Raw genomic sequence first — 22,102 nt, forward strand, 5'->3', positions numbered from 1 at the left:
ATGGTGGCTGCTGAGTAGTCACTACTTAGTCTTATGCTGTTTCCTTTGTATGTGGTGAATTGCTTTTCTCTTGCTGCTTTCAGAACTTGCTCCTTCTCTTCTATGTTTGACAGTGTGATCAGTATATGTCTCGGAGTGTGTTTTTTTGGATTTATTCTATTTGGAGTTCGCTGAGCATTTATGATTTGTGTATTTATGTTGTTTAGAAGATTTGGGAAGTTTTCCCCAACAATTTCTTTGAATACTCTTCCTAGACCTTTACCCTTTTCTTCCCCTTCTGGGACACCAATGAGTCTTATATTCGGACGTTTCATATTATCTATCATATCCCTGAGGTCCATTTCGAGTTTTTCAATTTTTTTCCCCATTCTTTCTTTTATGCTTTCATTTTCCATTCTGTCATCTTCCAGGTCACTGATTCGTTGTTCAACTTCCTCTAGTCTTGTACTATGAGTGTCCAGAATCTTTTTAATTTGGTCAACAGTTTCTTTAATTTCCATAAGATCATCCATTTTTTTATTTAGTCTTGCAATGTCTTCTTTATGCTCTTCTAGGGTCTTCTTGATTTCCTTCATATCCCGTACTATGGTCTCATTGTTCATCTTTAGTTCTTTGAGTAGCTGCTCTAGGTGCTGTGTCTCTTCTGGTCTTTTGATTTGGGTGCTTGGGCTTGGGTTATCCATATCGTCTGGTTTTTTCATATGCTTTATAATTTTCTGTTGTTTTTGGCCTCGTGGCGTTTGCTGAACTTGATAGGGTTCTTTTAGGGTTTGTAGACCTATTGAAGTCCTTATCTCTAATTTATCAGATCTACAGCTTCGTGGAGTACACTTTCTCTAACTAACCAGCAGGTGGCGTCCACGAGCCACCTGTTCTCCACAAGCCAGTTCTCCCCTGCTTAGCCTTTTTGGTGAGTGGGGGAGTGAGTCTTGTGGGGCCCAATTGGTGTACCAAGCTTGCGTGTGTAGTTGGTGTTGCCTGCCCTGTATGTGGGGCGTGTTTCTGGGCAGTCGGGGAGGGGGGGTGGCCCTAACAATCAAATCTCCCTGATGATCCTAGAGTTTTAAAGCTGCTGCAATAGTCTAATCCTTCAGTTCAGTCCTGCCACAGTTTGTCTCTGCCACTGACCCACAAGTCTTTGGTATTGGCGTATGGCTCCTGAGACTTGCAATTGGGCCCCTCTTCCAGGCTGTGCACCCCGGGTCCTCTGTTGAGGGATGACTGTGCTCTGTCACAGGTGAGTGCCGTCCCCCCAGGGCAGTTCTGGGCTGCTGGGCTGTGTAGGGAGGCTCCCAGTCTGCTCAAATGATGGCTGAATGGGGCTTTGTTAATTCACACTGCTCCACCTTCCCAGCTCTGGGACATTCAGCTGAGGTTGCAGGGAAGGCTAATGTCCACGCCCAGTTTTGTGGTGTGTGCCTGTTATTTGAAGCACTTCCGTCACACTGGGTTGTCTGGGGCAGCTCTGGGCTATGGGGCTGGCGATGGGCAGGAGTGTTTCCTGTCCACCAGGATGGTGGCTGTGAGCGGACACCCCCCTTTTCTTGGGAAGTTGTGTTGTTTAGTGAATTTTCTCAGCCACTGGATTATTGCCTTTTGTCTCAGAGCTCTCTTAGTTCTGCTCTTGACTTGAGGTGCCCAAATTGCAATTCTTTGAAGCTTTCTGTATTGGGCTTCTTAGAGTAATTGTTTTAGAAAAAGAAAAAAGGATTTAAAAAAACAAAACAAACAAAAAAAAAAACGGCCCTCCTCAGAGATCTAATGGGTTATTGAAATGCTAATAGACAAAGCAACCAGGGCCATTAAGGAAAGGTCCACAGGGCAGAGAGATCAGCTTTGCTTCGGGATTTGCATATGCGCCTCAAGGCCTGAGCTCCGCCCTTCCCCTTTCTGTGTTCACCAGAACTCCAAAAATCCTCTGCTTTTATTTTGGAGTTTTTCGTGTTGTTTTTTTTCTATGCCTGTCTCCTCTCTGCTGGGCTGGCTGCTCTCAGAGTCTCTGGTGTCTGGTCTCAGTCTATCTATGGTTGGAGTTTGAATCAGTAGAATGAGTTTCTGATAAGAGCAGCCACTGCAGTTCTCCCTTCTCCTTCCCGGAGCTGACAGCCCCTCCTCCCCTGGGACTGAGCCTGGCAGGGAGGGGCGCGGGTCCCCTGGCCGCAAAAACTTACAGATTTCGCTGATCTCAGCAGTTCCACGTTTTCATGAGTGTTGTATGAAGTATGCCCAAAGACAGATTGCTCTGTGGTGTCCAGTCCACGCAGTTCCTGGCTTTTTACCTACTTTCCTGGAGGAGTAACTAAAACTTACAGCTCACCAGTCTGCCATCTTGCCTCCTTCCTTTTTAAAAGATGTTTATTTTTGTATCTTAGCTTATTAAAATTTTATCTGATAAGTAACTCGTAATACATTTTCATTATAGAAAACTCGATGTAGAATTAGATTCTCCTTCACTCCCCCACTCTCACTCCCCACCCTAGAGGTGACTGCTGTCCAAGGTTTAGTGACAACTCTTCCATGCATTTAAAGGATTAAAGGATTAAAATCCTATTCTATTGTTTACTAATATGGAATTACCCAGTACAGTGCATTTATACACTAATATGTGTGTACAATCTCATTCTATACACTTACAAAGAGTACAATGTAATATAATATATATATGTATGTATTGCTACAAATACATATAAACATGTTCATGAAGATGCAATACTTTTGTATGACTGTAAATGGGATTATACCATATGTTGTTTTAACTTGTTTTTTTACTCATCAATATATATTGACAGTCTTTCCGAATAAGTCATATGGCTTCTTATTGTTTTTTTTTTTTTGTCAGTTGCAGAGTATTCCTTAGTATGCATATAACATTGTTTATTCAACCCCTCCTATATTGATGGATGTTTAGGGGTAGGTGTGTGCATGCGTGAGTATACGCACACACACACACACACACACACACACACACACAATCTCAGACAAACAACTTTGAAAAGACATTTGCCAAGTGTTAGAAGTAGAAGTGATTATCTTTGGGCAGTAGGATTAGAAATTGTTTTCATTTTTTCCTGTTGTTTATCTGCAGTTTCTAATTTTCTATAATAAATAGGTACTTTCTTATTAATGTGTTAGTTACAAAAGAATTCAATAAATGCACTGATATCTTTTACCTAGCAACTCAGTTCCACTCCTGAGGGTTTATCCTAATGAAACTGTTCTCCAGAGTTAAACAAACAAACAAAATACTACATTTGCTTGAAGTAATTCCCATCATTGATAATGTACTAGTATCATTTAGAGCAAACTCAATATTCATATAGGGAACTAGTGAGGCAGAGTTTCATATATGAGCTTAGATTATTATATAGCCATAAAAATTAAATGATCAGAATATGTAATGGTATGAAAAAATGTCCATGAGGACTAGATTTCCACTAGGTAGTTATCTAGGCCAGGGATCACCAAACATTTTCTGTAAAGGATCATATAGCAAATATTTTAAGCTCTGAAGGCCATATGGTCTCTATTGCAACTACTCAACTCTGTTGAGGTTGGAAAGCAGCCATAGGTGGTATGTAAATGGGTGGGCGTGGCCAGATGTGCCCAAAGGACCATAGATGGCTAAGCCCCGATCTAGGCAAGTGAGGCTTTGTGGGGGTGGGGTACGTGGGGAATGAAGGCAGCTGAAGGGTCAGGCCAGTGCCTTTATTTTAAACTTTTCTTTAATGTTATTTAAAGTGCATGTAAATAAAACGATGTGAGCCATATTAAGGTGCCTCATAGATAGTAGGTCTTTCCAAAGGTTGCTTGACTGCCCCAATGGAAATACCCTATAGCTCTGAGCACTTTACAGGGGGCCTTTAGGACAAACGTTTTACATTGGTCTTACGGTTTTTCCCTAGAGGAAGAAAATGCCATCGCTGTTCCTTTGGGAAGTCGAAGTGTGAGAATTACAGTGAAAGGACCTGCACATCTCTGTGAGTAGAATTTAAACTTCACCCTTTTACTTCCTGAAAGTTTACTTAGCCAAAATGGATTCTTAGTCTGTTTTAATGGTTATGTAGACAGACATCTCACAGACTTTGCCCACCATTCTGAAATAGTCTGTACTGCCAGGGAAAGGATATAAACCCTGAATTTTTCTGTTCTCTTGCCCTAACGGGAAGTCTACCAGTTTGAGATTAATCCCCTCAGGAGAGAGGAAATGAAGTTATTTGTGAAATAAACTGTTTTTATTGAAGAATGTACTAGGATTTGGGGTCTTCTGGAGATTTCAGCAGTTTGGCATAGAAAAAAAATGAAATTTAAACATAGAAGATTATCAAAGTAAGAGAACACCTTGTTCAGTAAGCACACACAATTAACTGGAAAGTCTTTTTTTACCCTTAATTTATTATATGAATTGTGACTAAAAGAGTGTGACTCATTTTTTCTTAACAAAAATACTAAAATGGTTATAGCCATATAATGGTCACTTCATTCATGGCTGTCTCTGTAGTGAAGCATCAAAACATTTCTGAGTATCTTTTTAAGTGGTTTTAAGGTCCACAGCACTTGATGACAATGAATCTTTATCCTTGTCAATGTAAATTTTATTTTTGGAAACAGGTAAAAGCTTTCAGATACAAATTTTGTGACTCATTTGAGTGATCACATTGTAAAATACTGTTTTGGATCCAAAAGTATGATGTGCTGACTATTCATAGCAGCATTATTTATTATAGCCATAAAGTAGAAACAAACCAAATGTCCACCATCTGATGAATGGATAAGTAAAATGTGGTATATACAGAATATTATTCAGCCATAAAAAGGAATGAAGTGCTAAAACATGCTGCAGCATAGATGAATCTTGAAAACATCATGCTAAATGAAAGAAGGCAGACCACAAAAGGCCACGTATTGTATGATTCCGTTATATGAAATGTCCAAAATAGGCAAATCTATAAAGAAAGTTGATTAGTGGGTACCAAAGACTGGAGGTGGAGTGAGTTGGATGAAATGGGGAACTGACTGCTATTGGATATGGGGTTTATTTTGGGGTGACAAGAATGTTCTAAACTTGGATTGTGGTGATGGTTGCATAATTTTAGGAATATACTAAAACTATTAAATTGTACATTTCAAATGGGAGAATTTTATGGCATGTTAATTATATATCAATAAAGATATTTAAAAAAACAAACAAAAATAATGAAGTGACTGGGCCTGATTTTTGCATGATACTTATGGCAATTCCCAAAACTTCAGCTCCAAAAACAGTTTGATAAGTTCTAAAAGCAGGATAAGTGAACAGTCTTTAGAGGTGAATACTTTGAAGCAAAACATTCACTTACATGCATATATGTTCTGGCATATTAAAATAACTTTATACTCAAGACTGGCACTGTTCCAAGAACCGGGCTCAAATATGTTCCCATTTGTCCAAAGGTAACAGATTTGTTGTTTGGAAAATTTCCATTTCTGACCAACCCACAATTGCCCTAGAAGGGTTTCTGAAAATGATCCTCTTCTGCTGACTAATGGAACTGGCTTCCTTTTAGGTTTAACATTTCTGGACATCTAAATATAGAAGTTTTTATTTTCTTGATTTATGGAACTGTTTTCTTAATTTTTATTCATAACAAAGATATGTTTCTGAAATTAACAGCCAATAAACTGTTTAAGTATAAATGAACTTGAGAAGCCAAGATGCCACAAACAGAAAATCTCCACTATCATTTTGGGAGAATTGATTTTTTTCTCTAAGTCCTGTCTGATGACCATATGTACAGATGTATAAATATAAGAATGGATACTGTACATAAAGATCAATCAAAGGAAGCCGATGCTAAAGTGTACACATTAAATTAAAATGCAGCTCTACTCTTAGTATAGGTTTTGCAAATTTATAATGACATTAGCTGTGCCAAATGCTAATTACCTGTACCTAACAATACTTTCATGGCCTTCTTAGAATTTAAGAGGCCTTCTTGTAGATGATTAGTATGGCCCTTTCCTATTTTGAAAGAAGCTTGAACTAATACACCCCAATGGAAGCCCTTCAATTGGAAGCTTTCATTGTCTTTCCAGTCATCATTTCTTTTAACCATAATTAGTAGGTATCAAAATATTTGAAGGTATCACTACACAATTCAGAGTTGAAGATTTTGAGATTCAAGAGGATCCTGATTCTGAGTCTGTTTTTTTTTTTTTCCACTTCTGAGGCTACATATCATCCCTTCCAACACCCTCCTTGCCCTGACTCCTAACCCTGCCTAATGTTAAGCCTGGAGAAAAAAAGAAGTTACAGCAGGCGGTGAGCAGTGGGGAAGGAGGCACACCTCCTTTTCCCTTCAGAGTGGCAGGGTGTTTATAGGCTTCCTGGGGTCTCCACCCTACACTGGCCACCTTGCTGCAGAAACCTCAGAAGGGTCAGCAAAAGCTCTGATAACTGAAGGGGTTGTATGTGCGGCTCTCATGAGCTGTGCCTTATACATCATCACAACCTGGGGCTACTGGTAGATTTGGGAATACTAGAAAATGAAAAAGAAACTTAATAAAGGTGATCCATATTTTGTTTATATGTCATTGATTGAAAAACCACAAGCTCCTTTTCTGCCATTTATTTTGAGAGGCACAGACTAAGGAGCCACGAATTTACCATCAATAAACATTTCAGCTTCTGCAGTACTGTACTGGCCTCTTCCTCACTGTGGATTCTGGCACAGTGCTTTTGATAATCCAAATGGTCAGAATCATAAGTTCCAATTTAATCAGATTATTTCACCTGCCTTTATTCACCCACTTGTGACTCTGTTTACCCATTTACACAATTGGGGTCAGAAACACCTTCTATGTATGCAACCAGCGTTTGTGACCTAAAAAAGTGGAAACCTTTAGAAATAATTGGAATAAAGATATTTTTACAATAAACATACCAGTCAGTGGGGAGAATAGTGGCTTGGGTGATATGCACACACTTGAGAACTGGTTTTGCTGTTTGTGTTTTAATAACCTTGTCACTGAAGGTCTTGGACACTTGGAATAAGGGAATATATTTGACGTTAAATACAAAACACCAAAATCAAACGGTAATGCTTGGTTTAGGGGATGGCTGTCATAGCAACTGGTCTTCCCTTCCTCCCAGATTGCCTTTCCAGATTCTCAAACCCTCTGCCCCACTCCACATCCCAATGAAACTTGGAAAGCGGTGATCCAGGAGGTTAGCTCAGTGGTAAAGCAATTACCATCCCAACACAGTTGTGGAATTCATTGCATATCATTTTTAATTTGATCAAGTCATTTTGGGTAAACCTCAATCTAGAAATGGGTGTTTTGGGATGGATTTGGTCCAGCTTCATTGGGCGTTTTGATATTGCCTTTGTGCTCATAGTTTTCCTCCTTTAGAGACCTGACTGATCCAGTTTAGGGCCCTCTTAACCATCTCCAGTTTCCTATCTCAATTTTACTGACAACTCAGTTTAAAACACTCAATTTTATATCTTCATTGGAACTAGGAAATGAATTTAATCACATACTCTCCAAAAATCTACTACAGTAATGGAGTTCAGGGCCAACGTGGATGGGGTTTTTTGTGCCTAAGAGTAGCCAGCATTATTCTTTGACCGCTAATGACTCCTCCAGATCAAATAGCTCATGTCCAGCCTTTGAATTTTCCCAGAAAAGTTCCCAGGCTGCCTGTCAGGGATAATCAAGGTTGTCTCCTAGTGCCTGTTAAACAGTCTGTCCCAGGTGCTTGAATTCCTGCAGCTGCTCCAGTGGCAGAGAGAAAATCCAGCAAATGAAAACCAAAGCCCAGCAGCATGTGATCGCAGCCTCCTTCTGTTATGCTTTGTCAGCTTTCCATGTTTAAGTTTTAAACTGAATGGGTTTGAGTTCTGTTGTGTTCTTTGCTTTGCATCATTAAAGAGGGGGCCAATATCATTGAATCAAGTGCAGGTTTCAGAATAGAGGAGGTGGTGAGAGATCATCTGCACTGGCTACTTGTTTTAGAAAAGAATCAGTGAAAATGCACAGCAGAGATGAGGGGTAGGGCTGCTGCCTATGTTCTTTTTCTACCTCTCTCAGCTTCAGAACAGGTCTACTCAGTACAGTGATATTTACAAAATAAAACAAATCATATAATTGCAATAGACATGCTATTTTTGTTAAACTGCAGGCAAACATTTTTCTTTAGCTTTTTGTAAAGGGCTAGTATGAGGGAGATATTTGTGGTGATGGAATGGTTCTGTATTTTGATTGTGGTGGCAGTTACACGAATCTACATGTGTGGTAAAATGAAATAGAAGTATCTGCATATTGTTCTAATGGTAATTTCCTGGTTTTGACATTGTACTGAAGTTACATAAGATGTATCCATTGGGGAAAACTGCATGAAGGTTACACGAGACTATTTTTGAAATTTCCTGTGAATCTTTAATTGTTCCAAAATAAAAAGTTTTCTAAAAAGCAAATTAGAGATTCATTGTGGTTTTGTCTAAATAAAAGACCAGGCTTAAGATCTTTGGAACGCATAATAAAGTGAGTGCCATAGCTTTACTCTGAATAATAGCTGTATCATGAAAAAATATAAAGTTTCCTCCTTTCCCTAAAGGTAAAAATGGTGCCAAAGAATTGAGTGAGTACTCGCATTAGCTCCTAAAAATCTTACATAGATGTTTGTAACCTGAGTAGATGTTTTGATATTGTGTTGATATATGCTGATACTGCATTTAGTAAAATATCCTTAAAAATAAAGTGTCTTGAAGATGTTTCTTTTGTTTAAAATTATATTTTTAAATTTTAGTCATTGAATCAAAAACACTTCAAGGAAACAAAGGAGAACACAGCTTTAACAGCCCTGGAGTTTTTGTTGTAGAAAACACAACAGTTGAATTTCAGAAAGGTTCAGAGAGACAAACCTTTAAGATTCCAGGACCTCTGATGGCTGATTTCATTTTCAAGGTAGGATGACCGTCTTCATAAGAAATTTCTTCATGTTTCTGAAATCCAGCACGTCTTAAATTTTCAAAATAATAAGTTCATTCAACAGGAGGTCATCAATGATCATTTTTATGCAGAATGTGTATCACTAATATTTCTATCTTGACAATTCATTCCTGAAAATTGCTAGCCTCTCAACATTCTGCTCCTAAACCCCTCTGGGTAGGACACAGACTTCCTTCTGATAGGGGAAAGATTGTTTTTGCTTTCATAACCTCTGGTTGCCATGTTCAGTTTGAAACCCCTGGGTGGAATATGGTGACGATGATTCATGGTTAAAAGCACCATGACTTAAACAGTGTTGTGCTGTCACGTCTCCTTGCAAAGGATCTTCACTTCCACCTTTGGTACTTAGAACTGTGTAGTCTTGGAACTGACTGATTCCAGCTCAGTGTTTTCTTCCCAGTACTGCCCCAAATGGGCATATGTATAGATGTTTCAGGAGAGTGTCACCAGCTGCCTTCAGGAAAATTCTTCTCCTCTCTAACAAGAACCTGTGTACCCTTTCTGGGTAAATCTGGGACATCTTCCCTCACTGAGAGAACATGAGATATAAAAGTCAATATATTTCTAAGGTGAGACAGTTTGAAACTCTTCTGATAAATCAAATAATACTTAATGAAAAGGAAAAGATAGTTCAACGGGTAGTCTTGTTCTGTCCCTTTTTAGAAACTCATTCCAAAACAGACATGGAAGAATGAAAATAGCCCTAAATGCCAGGGGTGTCTTTATATATGAAAAGAAACAGTTCCTTCAAAAGAACTGTCTGTATTCCATGTATTAATTTATCAAAGAATGTTTCATTGGGACATCAGTTGTTCCAGCAGAGAAACATGTGTGGAGTTAAATCAGAGTTGCAATCTGATGTCCTGTGATCAAATTCAGCCTACAGTATGACCAGCCAAGTGGCTGCCTGCCCAGTGCTATGGTTTTGTTTTGTTTTGAAACTTTGAATTTTAAATGATCAGCGTTAGTCACATTTAGTCATATCCCCATCTAGTTTGCCCTGGTCCACACCATTCCCTGTTATGTCCTTAACATTGAGGATATAAGTGTTGCTTGACATTTATCCTGCTTTAGGTATTTATATTATTTGCCTACCCTCCATAGACATTTAAGTCTGTGTCTTCTGGGTCAGATCCTTAAACCATCTACCCAATACTCTTTGAAGAAACCTTTGTGAAAGTTTTCTGGGAAGCTGTAATTGGCATCTGTCTTTTCCTTTTCTTCTCCCTCTGGTTCATTGTTTGGCATAAATTCTGTGCTTGTCTTGCTCCTGTTCAGGTCTTCTCATTTGATTCTCAAGTAATAATAATTTTTAAAAATGTTCAACTAGTTCCGTTTCTAATCAGAGAGTTTGTATTTTTCTCAAGACAATGTAGAGCCTCTGACTGAGTAGAAGACATTAATATGATGACAGGATGGGGGAAGTAACCACAAAGTTAATAATTCAAGATATTATTCAGTTATAGTATCAACATGGATAGATCTCAAAAAATATTTTTATTGATACCATGTATAAAAGCACACACATACACAATAAACTGCATATTTCTGAGTGTGTTAATGTGTGTGTGTGTGTGTGTGTGAATGCATATTTTAGATTTGGAAAGATACACCCCAACCTGAAATAGAGCAGTGGTTATTTTTTAGGGGATAGATGTTTCAAGAGAGTGGTCTTACTTTTACCTATAAAATTTTAATTTTTAAAATAATTTTATAAAGAAGAAAGTATTCATATATGACTTGTAATTAAAAGTTATTTTAAACTTTCTTGCCCAAATTATGTGTCCACCTGTTGAATGCATTTTTTGCAGCATATTGCCCACTGTGTGACTAGTTCTCAGTCCTCTATTTTCCTGTCTCTGGGATCTGACCTCCTCAGATTTAATAAATGATTCTGGACTTCGACTTCAACTTTTTGAAAGCTTTTGATATCCCCAGGTTGAAAGGTTTTTAAAATATATATGTTTATCAAAGAGGGCGTTACACACAGCTCTCTGCCTCACATTTAGAGGCTCATTTTCATGCCACTACAATGTTTCCTTTTGTGGATGTGGTGTGCTTGCTGGGAGAGAATTTGGCAAAATCAGAGACATTTGTGATGAAGTAAGAATGACTGATGTTTTTGTTCCTGCCTTGTGAGCTTGTCCAAATAATTTGGTTTCTAGGCAATATCCTTGTGCATCCATTACATTTTTCTTTTGCTCAGAACACTGTGTTGATGCTCTGATAAGGCATTCTTTGTTTCCATTAACCTCTTCTGGCCCATCACACAATCAAGTAGTGCTATACTTTGAGTGGGAAGTGAGAGGGACATAAGAGGTGACTGGGATAATCAACTGTGTATTTCACTGTATGCCCTTCCATTATAATCAGAGCTACTGGTCTAAAAATGGAAGACCTGGCTTCCACCTAAGATGTGGCAACCAGCTTTCCCCACCCAGTGTTAATTTAGCACGGTGATGGGCATGCTGAGCTAGGCTTAGGTGCACTCCCCCACTGTTGTTCATGTAATAGAACTTATTTCAGGAACTTTTAATAAATATAACTGTGCTTACATAGGAAGTAAAAAGTAGACATCAGTGAGATGTCAGATTTTTTTGGTAGTGATTGCACACAGATTCTGAAGTTTAGCAACGCACTGCATCAATGAGACAGAATTTTATTTTCCCTACTCTTTAAGAAGCTGTATTCTCAGGATTGGATCATTTGAAAATTGTACTTTTTATCCTTCCCAATGGATTTCTCACCATATATTTGTGTTTTTCTGAATGATCTGTTTTTCTCATGGATGACCCTTGTCACAGCACCACTGTGCCATTGGTATTTTGCATTTGAGCCCCTGAAGTTATTATTTTGTTTTTTCAGTATGTGCATGTTGCCACCAGATAGCAGTAGAGAGTCCAGACCAAGTTGTTGATGCTCTGTACTTTGTTGATTGGATAGTGAAATAGGCATTATTCATTTAGTGAGAATTTACTGAGCATTTGCATTTTTGTTTATGCATATATCAACTTTAAGTATATGTCCATGAGGATGGTCTAATAAATAAATGTAAAACTCTTTGTAAGGATATATCTTCCTATGCTTAATTTTTTACTGCTGGTAGCTTTTGTGCTCTTTTAAAACATATACACATTTTCAGAGGGAGTTTTGCTTCCTTGTAGTCAGAAATCTTCCTTTCTCTGCCAGTCGTCTTCTTTAGTTGTCTTCTTGGGGAATCATCTTTCTCCCATTCAGTCATTTGTGATTCTCTAGGAAAATGTCTTCTGATTGCTTCTTTGGCTAGTTTTCAGCTCTGGGGAGTCTCTGTCTTCAGTTCCCTTAGACCTCAGCTGTAGGTGTAGTTTATGTTGTTTTTTACCCACAGTGTATCTCTTTTCTTTCTTGGGAGTTCGGACAGCACATCTTAACTTATCCAGAGATGAGAGGATTTGAAGCTGCCTGTTTTCCTTTCTCTCAAAGAACAGGTCACAACCTTGCAATGTGCTTCTGGGAGTGGCTAAATTTATATATTCACAGCAAGACAGTTTTTTAAGTTAACATCCCACAGAATATAAAATGTACCCATTTCAATATGCCTACCAATCAGGACTCCATTCACCTTACGTCTTTGCCATCAATCACAAAGGTAGACACTTTTGTAATATCATATGATATTTTACTGTAATATGGTCTATTCAGGGAAATTTCTTGATAAAAGGGGTTCAAATGCTGCTCTAGTGGCTTGGGGGAGAGAGATGAGGATTTTCTAAATTGACTTAGTTTCCAGTAATTTTTCAAGGGCCAAGCCTGAGAGATTGCATCATGGCGTTTCCTGTTTAATGTAGAGGCTCTCCCTTCCCAGTAACGCTGCGAAAGGCTTTAGTGCCCTCAGGAAGAGAATACGCCAACAGGGTATGTCCAGAGGGGATTTGGAAACCTGCTCCCTCTGCCTCAGTGGATTGTGGGTAAAAGAAGAAAGAGGGGACAGGAAGGAAGAAGCAGCAGTGAGACGTTAATCGAGGTGCCAGTCACTTAACAGAGCAGGGAAGCACACCCAATAGGTTTCAAGTAAAGCCAAAAACAGGAGAGGAGCTTTTGCTTCACTTTTCATTTAGGACTCCAGGAGGAAAATTCCTCACCTCCACCAACAAGGAACCAGGAATGCCGCATCAGAATAAAGTTGGCAATAGTGTAATGAAATGCTCAGTCAGAGGTTGAGTCTGAGTTTAGCTCCCCAGAGTGTCCTTTGGCAACAGTGTGGCATAGAAGGTATCTAGAAGATTCCCTGTACTCTATGGCAGGACATGATGGTACTGACTGGCCTCTCTCTGAGGAGTTGACATGTTGGGGGCAAAATGACCCTGTAGCTGAGGGGTAAAGGTGGGGTGACTGTACATCCTTCATTTGTCCAGAAAAGACCCAGCTTTTATGCCTGTTACCCTGGGTTAAGTGCTCAAAAGCGTCCTGGACCAAGGGAAGAGATGTTTATTTGGTGCAGGATCTATATTTTCTAAACAGTGTAACTTCTACAGTCAGTTTGTTCAAACACCACAATTACATGGAACTTTGAATAAGAAGTGAAATATGGTAGGTTTGTATATGTTAGAGTGTATAGTGACACATCCCAAAGTAATTTGGGCAGAGAATAAAAATGTATATTCAGGGCCCTCCTGAGGAGCTGGAGGGAAATGCGGAAGTGTTAGACTTCCTCACCTGGACTGTTGCTGATGTTCTTACAAACAGTTGAGGACTGGCAGTTTGATGTGCTGAGCCCTCTATCATGGGACTTGCCCTTGTGAAGCTTATTACTGCAAAGGAGAGGCTAAACCTGCTTATAATTGTGCCTAAGAGTCTCCCCCTGAGTACCTCTTTGTTGCTCAGATGTGGCCCTCTCTCTCTCTCTCTCTCTAGCTAACCCAACTCAGCAGGTGAACTCACTGCCCTCCCCCCTACGTGGGATCTGACTCCCAGGGGTGTAAATCTCCCTGGTAACGCAGTATATGACTCCCTAGGATGAATCTGGACCCAACATTGTGGGATTGAGAGCATCTTCTTGACCAAAAGGGAGATATGAAATGAAGCAAAAGTTTCAATGGCTGAGAGATTCCAAATGGAGTAGAGAGATCACTCTGGTGGGCACTCTTATGTACCATGTAGATAACCCTTTTTAGGTTTTAATGTATTGGAATAGCTAGAAGTAAATACCTGAAACTATCAAACTGCAACCCAGTAGCCTTGACTCTTGAAGATAACTGTATAGCAGTGTAGGTTACAAGGGGTGACAGTGTGATTGTGAAAACCTTGTGGATCGTACTCCCTTTTTCTAGTGTGTTGATGGATGAGTAGAAAAATGGGGACAAAAACTAAATGAAAAATAGGGTGGGATGGGGGGGATGATTTGGGTGTTCCTTTTTACTTTTATTTTTTATTCTTATTCTGATTCTTTCTGATGTAAGGGAAATGTTCAAAAATAGATTGAGGTGATGAATGCACAACTGTATGATGGTACTGTGAACAGTTAACTGTACATCATGGATGATTGTATGGTATGTGAACATATTTCAATAAAACTGAATTTAATTTTTTTTAAAAAAGCATCCTGGTTTAGACCCTAAAGGATATGGTGTCCCTGGGTAAAGGTCCATAATCTAGGCCAGGGATCTGGTAGGGGTCCTGGCCAGACCGCAGAGAACATGCAGCACAAGAGGAATGTAGAGTGCGCAGGTCAGCAGAGATGTCCAGCAGACTCTGGCTAGAATGTGACACAGTTCGCTGTCCTGATGCTCCCCATGGGACTCCCACTGATCAGAAAGTCAGGGGACCTGGCTGTGGGCCCAGGGACAGACTAGGGGCTCAAGAACAGGGTAAGGACCTCACACATGGATCCAAGCCTTCCTTACTGTCCCATCTTCATCAGACCCTGGGATGGGCACCACGCAGAGAACAGGTTGAAGGAGAGGGCAGCTGAAAGACTGCAGTTCTCCACCTGAAACTGAAATACCTACGGAGAACCGGTTAAGTTATTGACCAGACCGAGTTTATAGGACTAAACTAAGTTTAAATCGCTTTTCCCTCATTCCTCAGTCAGCAAGGGGTTTATGGAGAATATCAGAGCAGTTATGAGGAAATAAAGGAGCTGTATCTTCTATGATTATCTGAGTATTGTATGAATACTTTTTGTGATTCTACTACTTAGTCATACACAAAAAATCAAAACTTTGGGGAGAAAAAATCTCTTACATATTTAAATAACTTGATTTTTATGAAGTGTCTAGTATTGGAGGGAAAGACTTTATATATTTAGTTAGTAGTTTTTATTTATTTTAAAGTCAGTCTTGTATCTCCTATTTTTCTCTCCAAAAGAATATAATGTAATGCCAGTGGTTCTTGGATTTTGATTTTGAGGAAAAAGTGTCCAGATATAAACCCTCTCCTGGGATTAAAACTCTTAAGATGCTCAGTAATTCTCAGTGTTAATAACAGGGACTTTTTCCAGGGAAGAATGATAACATTGCATCATAGTCTAATGGCATTTAAAAATATTTTAAATTAATAATCATCTAACAGCTACGGCCCATTAAAGTGAACACATGGTGAAAACTATAATTGAATGAGATTTCATCAATATTATAGATTCAAGACAATCAGTAGTGACTTGTAGCTTAAGGAAAATATATGAAATGATTGATTCTCTTCAGAGTCATGTTATTGCAAATAGTGTACTTTGTATAATTTTACCAAATTTTATAACTGAAATTATCCTTTTGAATGAAACATATGTCTACAAAGAAATCTAGACTCAATTAGTCATTTTAATGTGTCTGTATTTGAAATTCATAGCAAGTTTTAGTAACTATCTATTTTTGGCATGAAGTTGATATTTCTGATTTTGCAATGGCAAATCCATGGAGCTATTCAAATTTCTTTAATGAAGGACCAAGGTTGTTGTATGTGCATTTATAGGTATTCATCCTGTATAATGTCTAACTTTTTGCAAGCTGTGTTTCATCCATTTTTATTTTCTGGTCATATACAAGATTTGCTGTAATTTTCTTTTCCTGCTCAACTAATATTTTTACTTTGAACTATAATGGGGCAATTTAGAGGGTTATGTGTGTATCTAAATCCCAAGAAACTATATCCCTAGGGAGATTTTATTAAATGTTTCCTTTAATATCTAAAATTCAATATTTCCCTCCTAGGTTTTTTTTTTTTTTTAAACAAAAAACAACAAAACCAACAAACAAAAAAACGAACAAAGTAAGATAAAGTTTAGGTCAGGCATTAGTCTACTTTTCTTCAGTCATTGTTCATATTAATCAACTATTTCTAGTTAGCTATGTGAAAAATAACTGTAGAAAAGGCAGGATGGCAAGTGCATTTGTGAAAAGAGAACAATTATTTGGGACCAATCTTAAGGGGGTGTTCATATTTCTAATTTCTTTTCCTTTCAAAAGTCCTGTGGTGTTCAACACCTTTCGTCCACAGTTGGGTAGTGGGTGAATTTCTGATTTGTTTCTCAGGGCTCCTGAGCTCGTCTCTACTGATGGAAAGTGCTCGTGGAGAGAGGAGGGATGCAATTCATGAGGAAAGATTGACTGGAGACAGAGGAGTCAGTGCCAGCTATTTTTCCTTACTTACATTTTCTCATGAAATGGAATGCTAGGCTATCAGTTTAAAATGAGGATGTGGAAGGAGTTAGAAATTTGAGGGGTGAGGAAGAAGCATGAAAATTGTCTGGAAGAATGAGCAAGTAAATGGGCTAGGGAATAAATAATGTGCTTAGTGGTAGCCCTAAGGGTCTAGTGACCATGAATTTAAAGTAAGTTTGCTTCTATTTGCCCAGAATTCAGAGTAAAAGGCACCATTCCATGTGCCATATGCAGACAAGACAATGTCCAGAAGCCCAACAGGGTCTTTTTCTTTCTTGTGAACATTCTCATCATGGAAAACATTTCTCAAAAGGTCCTCTCATTGTTACGATGCAGGCAATGCATCCATTCTAAACCATTCCCTTGGGTGTTAGTACAGATTCTCCAAGAAGCAAATGTCAAGACAGGATTAGATGTGCAAGAAATGTGCTAGAGAAAATGCCTGTGAGAAAAAAATGGGGAAGAAGAAGGGCATGGCTGGTAGAGCTGTGAGACTGCAACGAAGTCTGACCATGGGTGAAGGAGGGAGGGACAGAAGGAAGTTGCGGGGAAGCGTATTAGGTCACAGTGCAGTTCTAAAAAATTCAACAAGGTTGTAGGGGAGGCCCCGAGCTAGGATCTGTCACACTAGTCCACTCTCTCCCAGGGACAGGCCTACCTGAGTCCCCCAGCTGTGCTCAGTTAGAGGCCTGGAGCAGTCCTTGGGAGGCTTGTCCTTGAGCTGCGCTGTCTGTCAGTTACACTCTCTGCAGTTGTGCATCTGAGAGGCACATTCTTATGGGTCCCACATCTACCAAGGCAAATGCTACCACCATGACTCACCTAGAATAATCACGATTTATCTAGAACATGAGGGAGGCATGAATACTGGAACAAAATTGAGCCTCTGCCAGAACGAAAAGGAAAAATGGGTGTAGGGTAGGCACCTGTTACTATAAGGATGCTGTCTTTCTATAAAACATCTGGGCTTGGCTCCTTTTCTTTTTCTTTTTGGTGGTAATGGGGTGGACTCAGAAAACCATTTCAGTTTCTCTTAGGCTTATTAATGTATTGAGGATTCTGTCTTTTGAGTCAATCTTGGCAATTTATATTTTTCTAGAGGAGTGTCCAATTAATCTGATTTTTCAAACTTAATTTTTCAAACATAATCATAGTCTTCCTTCATCATGTAAAAGCTCTCCTCTGTACCTGCAACTATGTCTCTCCTCTTTAATTCCTAAATCTGTTTACGGGTTCCTTGTTCTTTTCTGTTTTGCTCAAACTGTCCAGCACATCTAAGAACTAGATTTTAGATTTGTTGATCAAAACTAAACATTTTTAGTTTTGTTGATCAAAACTAAACAACATCTTAGATGTTAACATCTGAGAACTAGATTTTAGTTTTGTTGATCAGCTTTCTTAGACTTAAAAAAAATTCTATTTATATAAATTTTATTTCCTTCTTGTATTTTTACATGGGTTTATTTTGATATTGTATTTCTAGTTTCTAGAGCTGAATTCTTAATTCATGTTATTTATAACGTTTTTTCTCCAGTAAATGTATTTAGAGCTATCAGTTTCTTCATTTCAAAGTTCTTAATTTTACTGTAGCATGATTTATCAGTCTTTAACTTTATGCTTAGAACTATTTGTGTTCTGTCTAGGAAATCTTTGCCTCATTCAGGGTCAGGAAGATATTTGTCTATGTTTTATTCTGGAAGCCTTAGTGTTCTGCCTTTCCTATTAAGATCTATAGTCCATCTAGAATTGATTTTTGTGTATGTTGTGAGATACAATCAAAATTTTTTCCCATATGACTTTCCAATTGGCCCAGAACCATTAAGCTAAAAGACAGTCCTTTTCCCATTCATCTCAAATCCATCACCTATGTATGTGTGGGTCTATTTCTGGACTCTTTTTGTTACATTCTTCTATTTCTCTATTTTGGCCCAATACCTTTATGACATAATTACTGTAGTGTTAAAATGAGTCTTCATAACCCGTAATGTAAGTCCTTTACCTTTGGCCTTGAAGATTGTCTTCGGTATTCTTGGCTCTTTGCATTTCTATACCAGTTTTGAAATCGGTTTGTCAATTTTTTATGAAACTTTGCTGGGTTTTGACTGGAATTGCATTGAGCAGATAGATCAATATGGGGAAAATCGGCACCTTTTTATTAGCAAGTCATCCAATCCATGTACATAAGGTATCCATCCATTTATTTGTTCTTTTAAATTTTCTCTCAATAATGTTTGTAATTTTCAATGTAATTTCCAATGTTTTGCATATCTTTTATTAAATTTAAAATGAGGTGTTTGATTTTTTTATTTTGATACTATTGTAAAAAGTATCTTTTTTCATTTTATATATATTTTTACTGGTGTATGGATTTCTAATAGGTTTTTGTGTTTTGACTGTGTATCCATGCTATATTCACGTATTAATACTAGCAGTTTGTCCATGGATTCTTTTGCATTGTGTACAATCACAATTATGACATCTGGAGCTAATGACAGTTTTGTTTCTTCTTTTCCAATCATTATGTGTTTTATTTATTTTTCTTGCTGTGTTTCACTATTTAGGAAATCTAGTACAATGTTGAATAGAATGGTGGCAATTGGTATGCTTGTTATGCTTCTCATTTCTAGGGAAATGCTCTCTATAATTCACCATTAAGTATGATGTTTGTTATAGAATTTTGGTAGATACTTTATCTGATAAAGGAATTTTTATTTTTCTAGTTTGCATCAGTATCGTGTAAAAGTGTGGAATGTTAGCAAATGCTTTCTCTGCATCTTTTGAGGTAAAAAAACAAAGTGATCTCTTTTTTACCCTTTTAATGTGGTGAACTAAATTAATTTTCAAATGTCAAATCAAACTTGCATTCTGGAAGAAACCCAACTTGGCCATGATGTATTGTTCTTTTTATGGTACTACTCAACATGGTTTGAAATTATTTTACTTAAGATTTAAAAAATCTATTTCCAGGAGAGATGGTTCTATGTTTTTTTCCCCCCTTGGAATGTCTTTGCCAGTTGTTGATGTTAATTTTATACTGGCCTTATGAAACAAATTGGTAAGTGTTCCCTCTTTACTTATTCTTTGCAAAATTTTGAGAAAGATTGATGTTATTTCTTCTTTGAAATGTTTTTAAAAATTCAGCAGGATATTTTTTAAACTGTGCATTTGATATCTTTAAAAGATACAGTCCTATTCCAATTTTCTATTTCTTTTTGTGTCAGTTTTGACAAATTATGGTTGCAAGGAATTTAACGATTTTGATGAATTTTTTAAGTGTATTGGCATAGATCTTTTCATAGTTTCCTCTTATCATCTCTTCAATGTCTGGAAGGTCTGTACTGAGTCTCCATTTTTATTCCTGATGTTGGATATTTGTGCTTACTCTCATTTTCCTTTGATTAGTTTTGTCAGAGAGTTATCGGTTCTATTAGACTTTTATAGAAACAACTTTTGGCTTTATAACCCTTTTTAATATAGTTTTATTTCAGTTTTATTAATTCCTTCTCTTGAGGTATTATTTCCTTCCTTCTACTCTCTCAGGATTCAATGTGCTGTTCATTTTCTATCATCTTGAGATGGATAGATCATTTATTTTTATCCTTCCTTTTCTTTCAAAAATATATTTCATGCATGATATTTTATTCTACAAATTTTGTTATGAAATATTTGCCTTGATCATTTGATTAAATTATTTTATAATTTTCTTAGTGATATGTTCTTTGACTTAGGGATTACATAGAAATGTAATATCAAGGCTTGTGCTAATTTTCCAGCAATCTCTTTCTTACTGCTTTATAAATTAATTCTACTGTGGTCAGAGAATATACTCTGTATTATTTCCATCCTTTAAATTTGTTAAAATTGTATTTGTGAATCAGTATAGCAAATGCTGGAAGAATATGCTGTATATTCTTCAGTTGTTGGATACAATATCCTACATATGTCAATTAGATCATGCTTGTTAATTGTTTTGTTCAAAACTATAGCTTTATTGATTCATATCTGCTTATTCTATCATTACTATGAGAGAGGTACTAAAACTACCACTACAACTATACATTTGCCTAATTTTCTTTTTGTTCCTGTCAATTTGTTTAATTATATATTTTGAGGCTAGGTTTTAGATACATTCGAATTTATAACTGTACATCTTCCTGGTGGCTTGACCCTTTTATCATCATGAAAGCATTTTCTTCAGTACTTTGAAGTATCTTTCCATTGTATTATGGCTTCCATTTATTTTCTTGAGAAGTCAGCTGCCAGTCTTATTTTTGTTCCTTAGAAGGTATAATGTATTTTTTCTTTGTTTTTAAGTGTTTTCTCATTGTTTTGGTTTTCATCAGTCTGACTCTGATGTAATTAGTGGCTTTGTTTGTATTTATTCTGTTTGAGGCTCATAGTGCTTCATGAATCTATGGCTTGATGTCTATCAGTTTTGGACAATTCTGTTATTACCTCATCAGATATAGCTTTTGCCCCATATTCTTTGTTTCCTATTTTTGGGACTACAATTATAAGTATGTAAGACTTTACCTTTATCCAATATGTCCAATTTCCACTTTCTTCTTATCTGTCAGTTTCTATTCTCTTTTCAGATGTGTCTAATCCAGGGGTCAGCAAGTTGACCACCTGTTTTTGTAAATAAAGTTTCATTGTAACACAGCCTTACCCATTTGTTGACATACTGTCTATGGCTGTGTTTGCACTTCACCAGCGGTGTTGAGTAGTTGTGATGAAAACCATGTGGCCTGCAAACCAATAATGTTTACTATTTGGTTGTTAAGAAAATATTTGCCAACTCCTGGTCTAATCTATTTTAAGTCCATCCATTGATATATTGATTTCAGTTACAGTACTTTTTATTTCTTGTATTTCCATTTTATTTTTCTTATAGTTCTTGGTTTCTACTGAAATTTGCATCTTGTCATTTAATTTCTTAAACATTTTAATTGCATATTGGCCCAGGTTCTCTAAAAAAAACAGAGCCCAAGGCAAGAGCTGTGTGTCAGCCCTGGTGTTTTATGATCATTAGAAAAGCATAGGTGCTCTAGGCCTTCCAGTGCAAAAACGAAACATGAAGCTAAGTCCAGGGTTGCAGGGGGTAGTAGTGGTATACTTATTTTTAAGTTTCCTCACTTAATGCCAACATCTGGATTTATGGTAATTCTGTTTATAATGCCTGTTTTTTCACATTTGCTGTTAAATTCTTTTTGTGCACCTAGTTATTTTTATATTTTTACTGGATATTGTAGATTAAAAATTAAAGATTTAATTTTGGATTTTGAATTATTTTTGCTTCTGGAAGGCAGCTGGGTTAGGAACTGATTACCTTCATCCAATTAAGGATTGAAATCCTTTGAATCTGGGCTTCTTCCCTTTAAAAGCTGTTCTGTTTCCAGTTCACTCTTGTTTCTAGGATAGAGCCTTCTGAAATCCCTGCTGGGAGCCTGGGTGTTTATCAGTGTCTCTTACCTTGG

At 37.5% G+C, this 22,102-nt stretch overlaps 1 protein-coding gene across 6 annotated transcripts in view; it reads left to right on the top strand.

Moving 5' to 3' along the window:
• ADAMTSL3 (ADAMTS like 3) overlaps positions 1 to 22,102 on the top strand; it is a 389,485-nt gene that overhangs the window by 202,121 nt on the left and 165,262 nt on the right. For all 6 annotated transcript variants that reach the window (XR_005216378.1, XM_037833191.1, XM_037833189.1 and 3 more), the window contains 2 exons: positions 3,903 to 3,977; positions 8,789 to 8,946. Coding sequence is in view for 5 of the 6 variants with exons in the window: in XM_037833191.1 (XP_037689119.1) it covers positions 3,903 to 3,977; positions 8,789 to 8,946 (233 nt within the window). In the remaining variant the exon portion in view is untranslated. The remainder of the gene's footprint in view (positions 1 to 3,902; positions 3,978 to 8,788; positions 8,947 to 22,102) is intronic.

Source organism: Choloepus didactylus, chromosome 4 (genome assembly GCF_015220235.1).
Source record: "Choloepus didactylus isolate mChoDid1 chromosome 4, mChoDid1.pri, whole genome shotgun sequence".
Classification (NCBI taxonomy): Eukaryota; Metazoa; Chordata; class Mammalia; order Pilosa; family Megalonychidae; genus Choloepus; species Choloepus didactylus.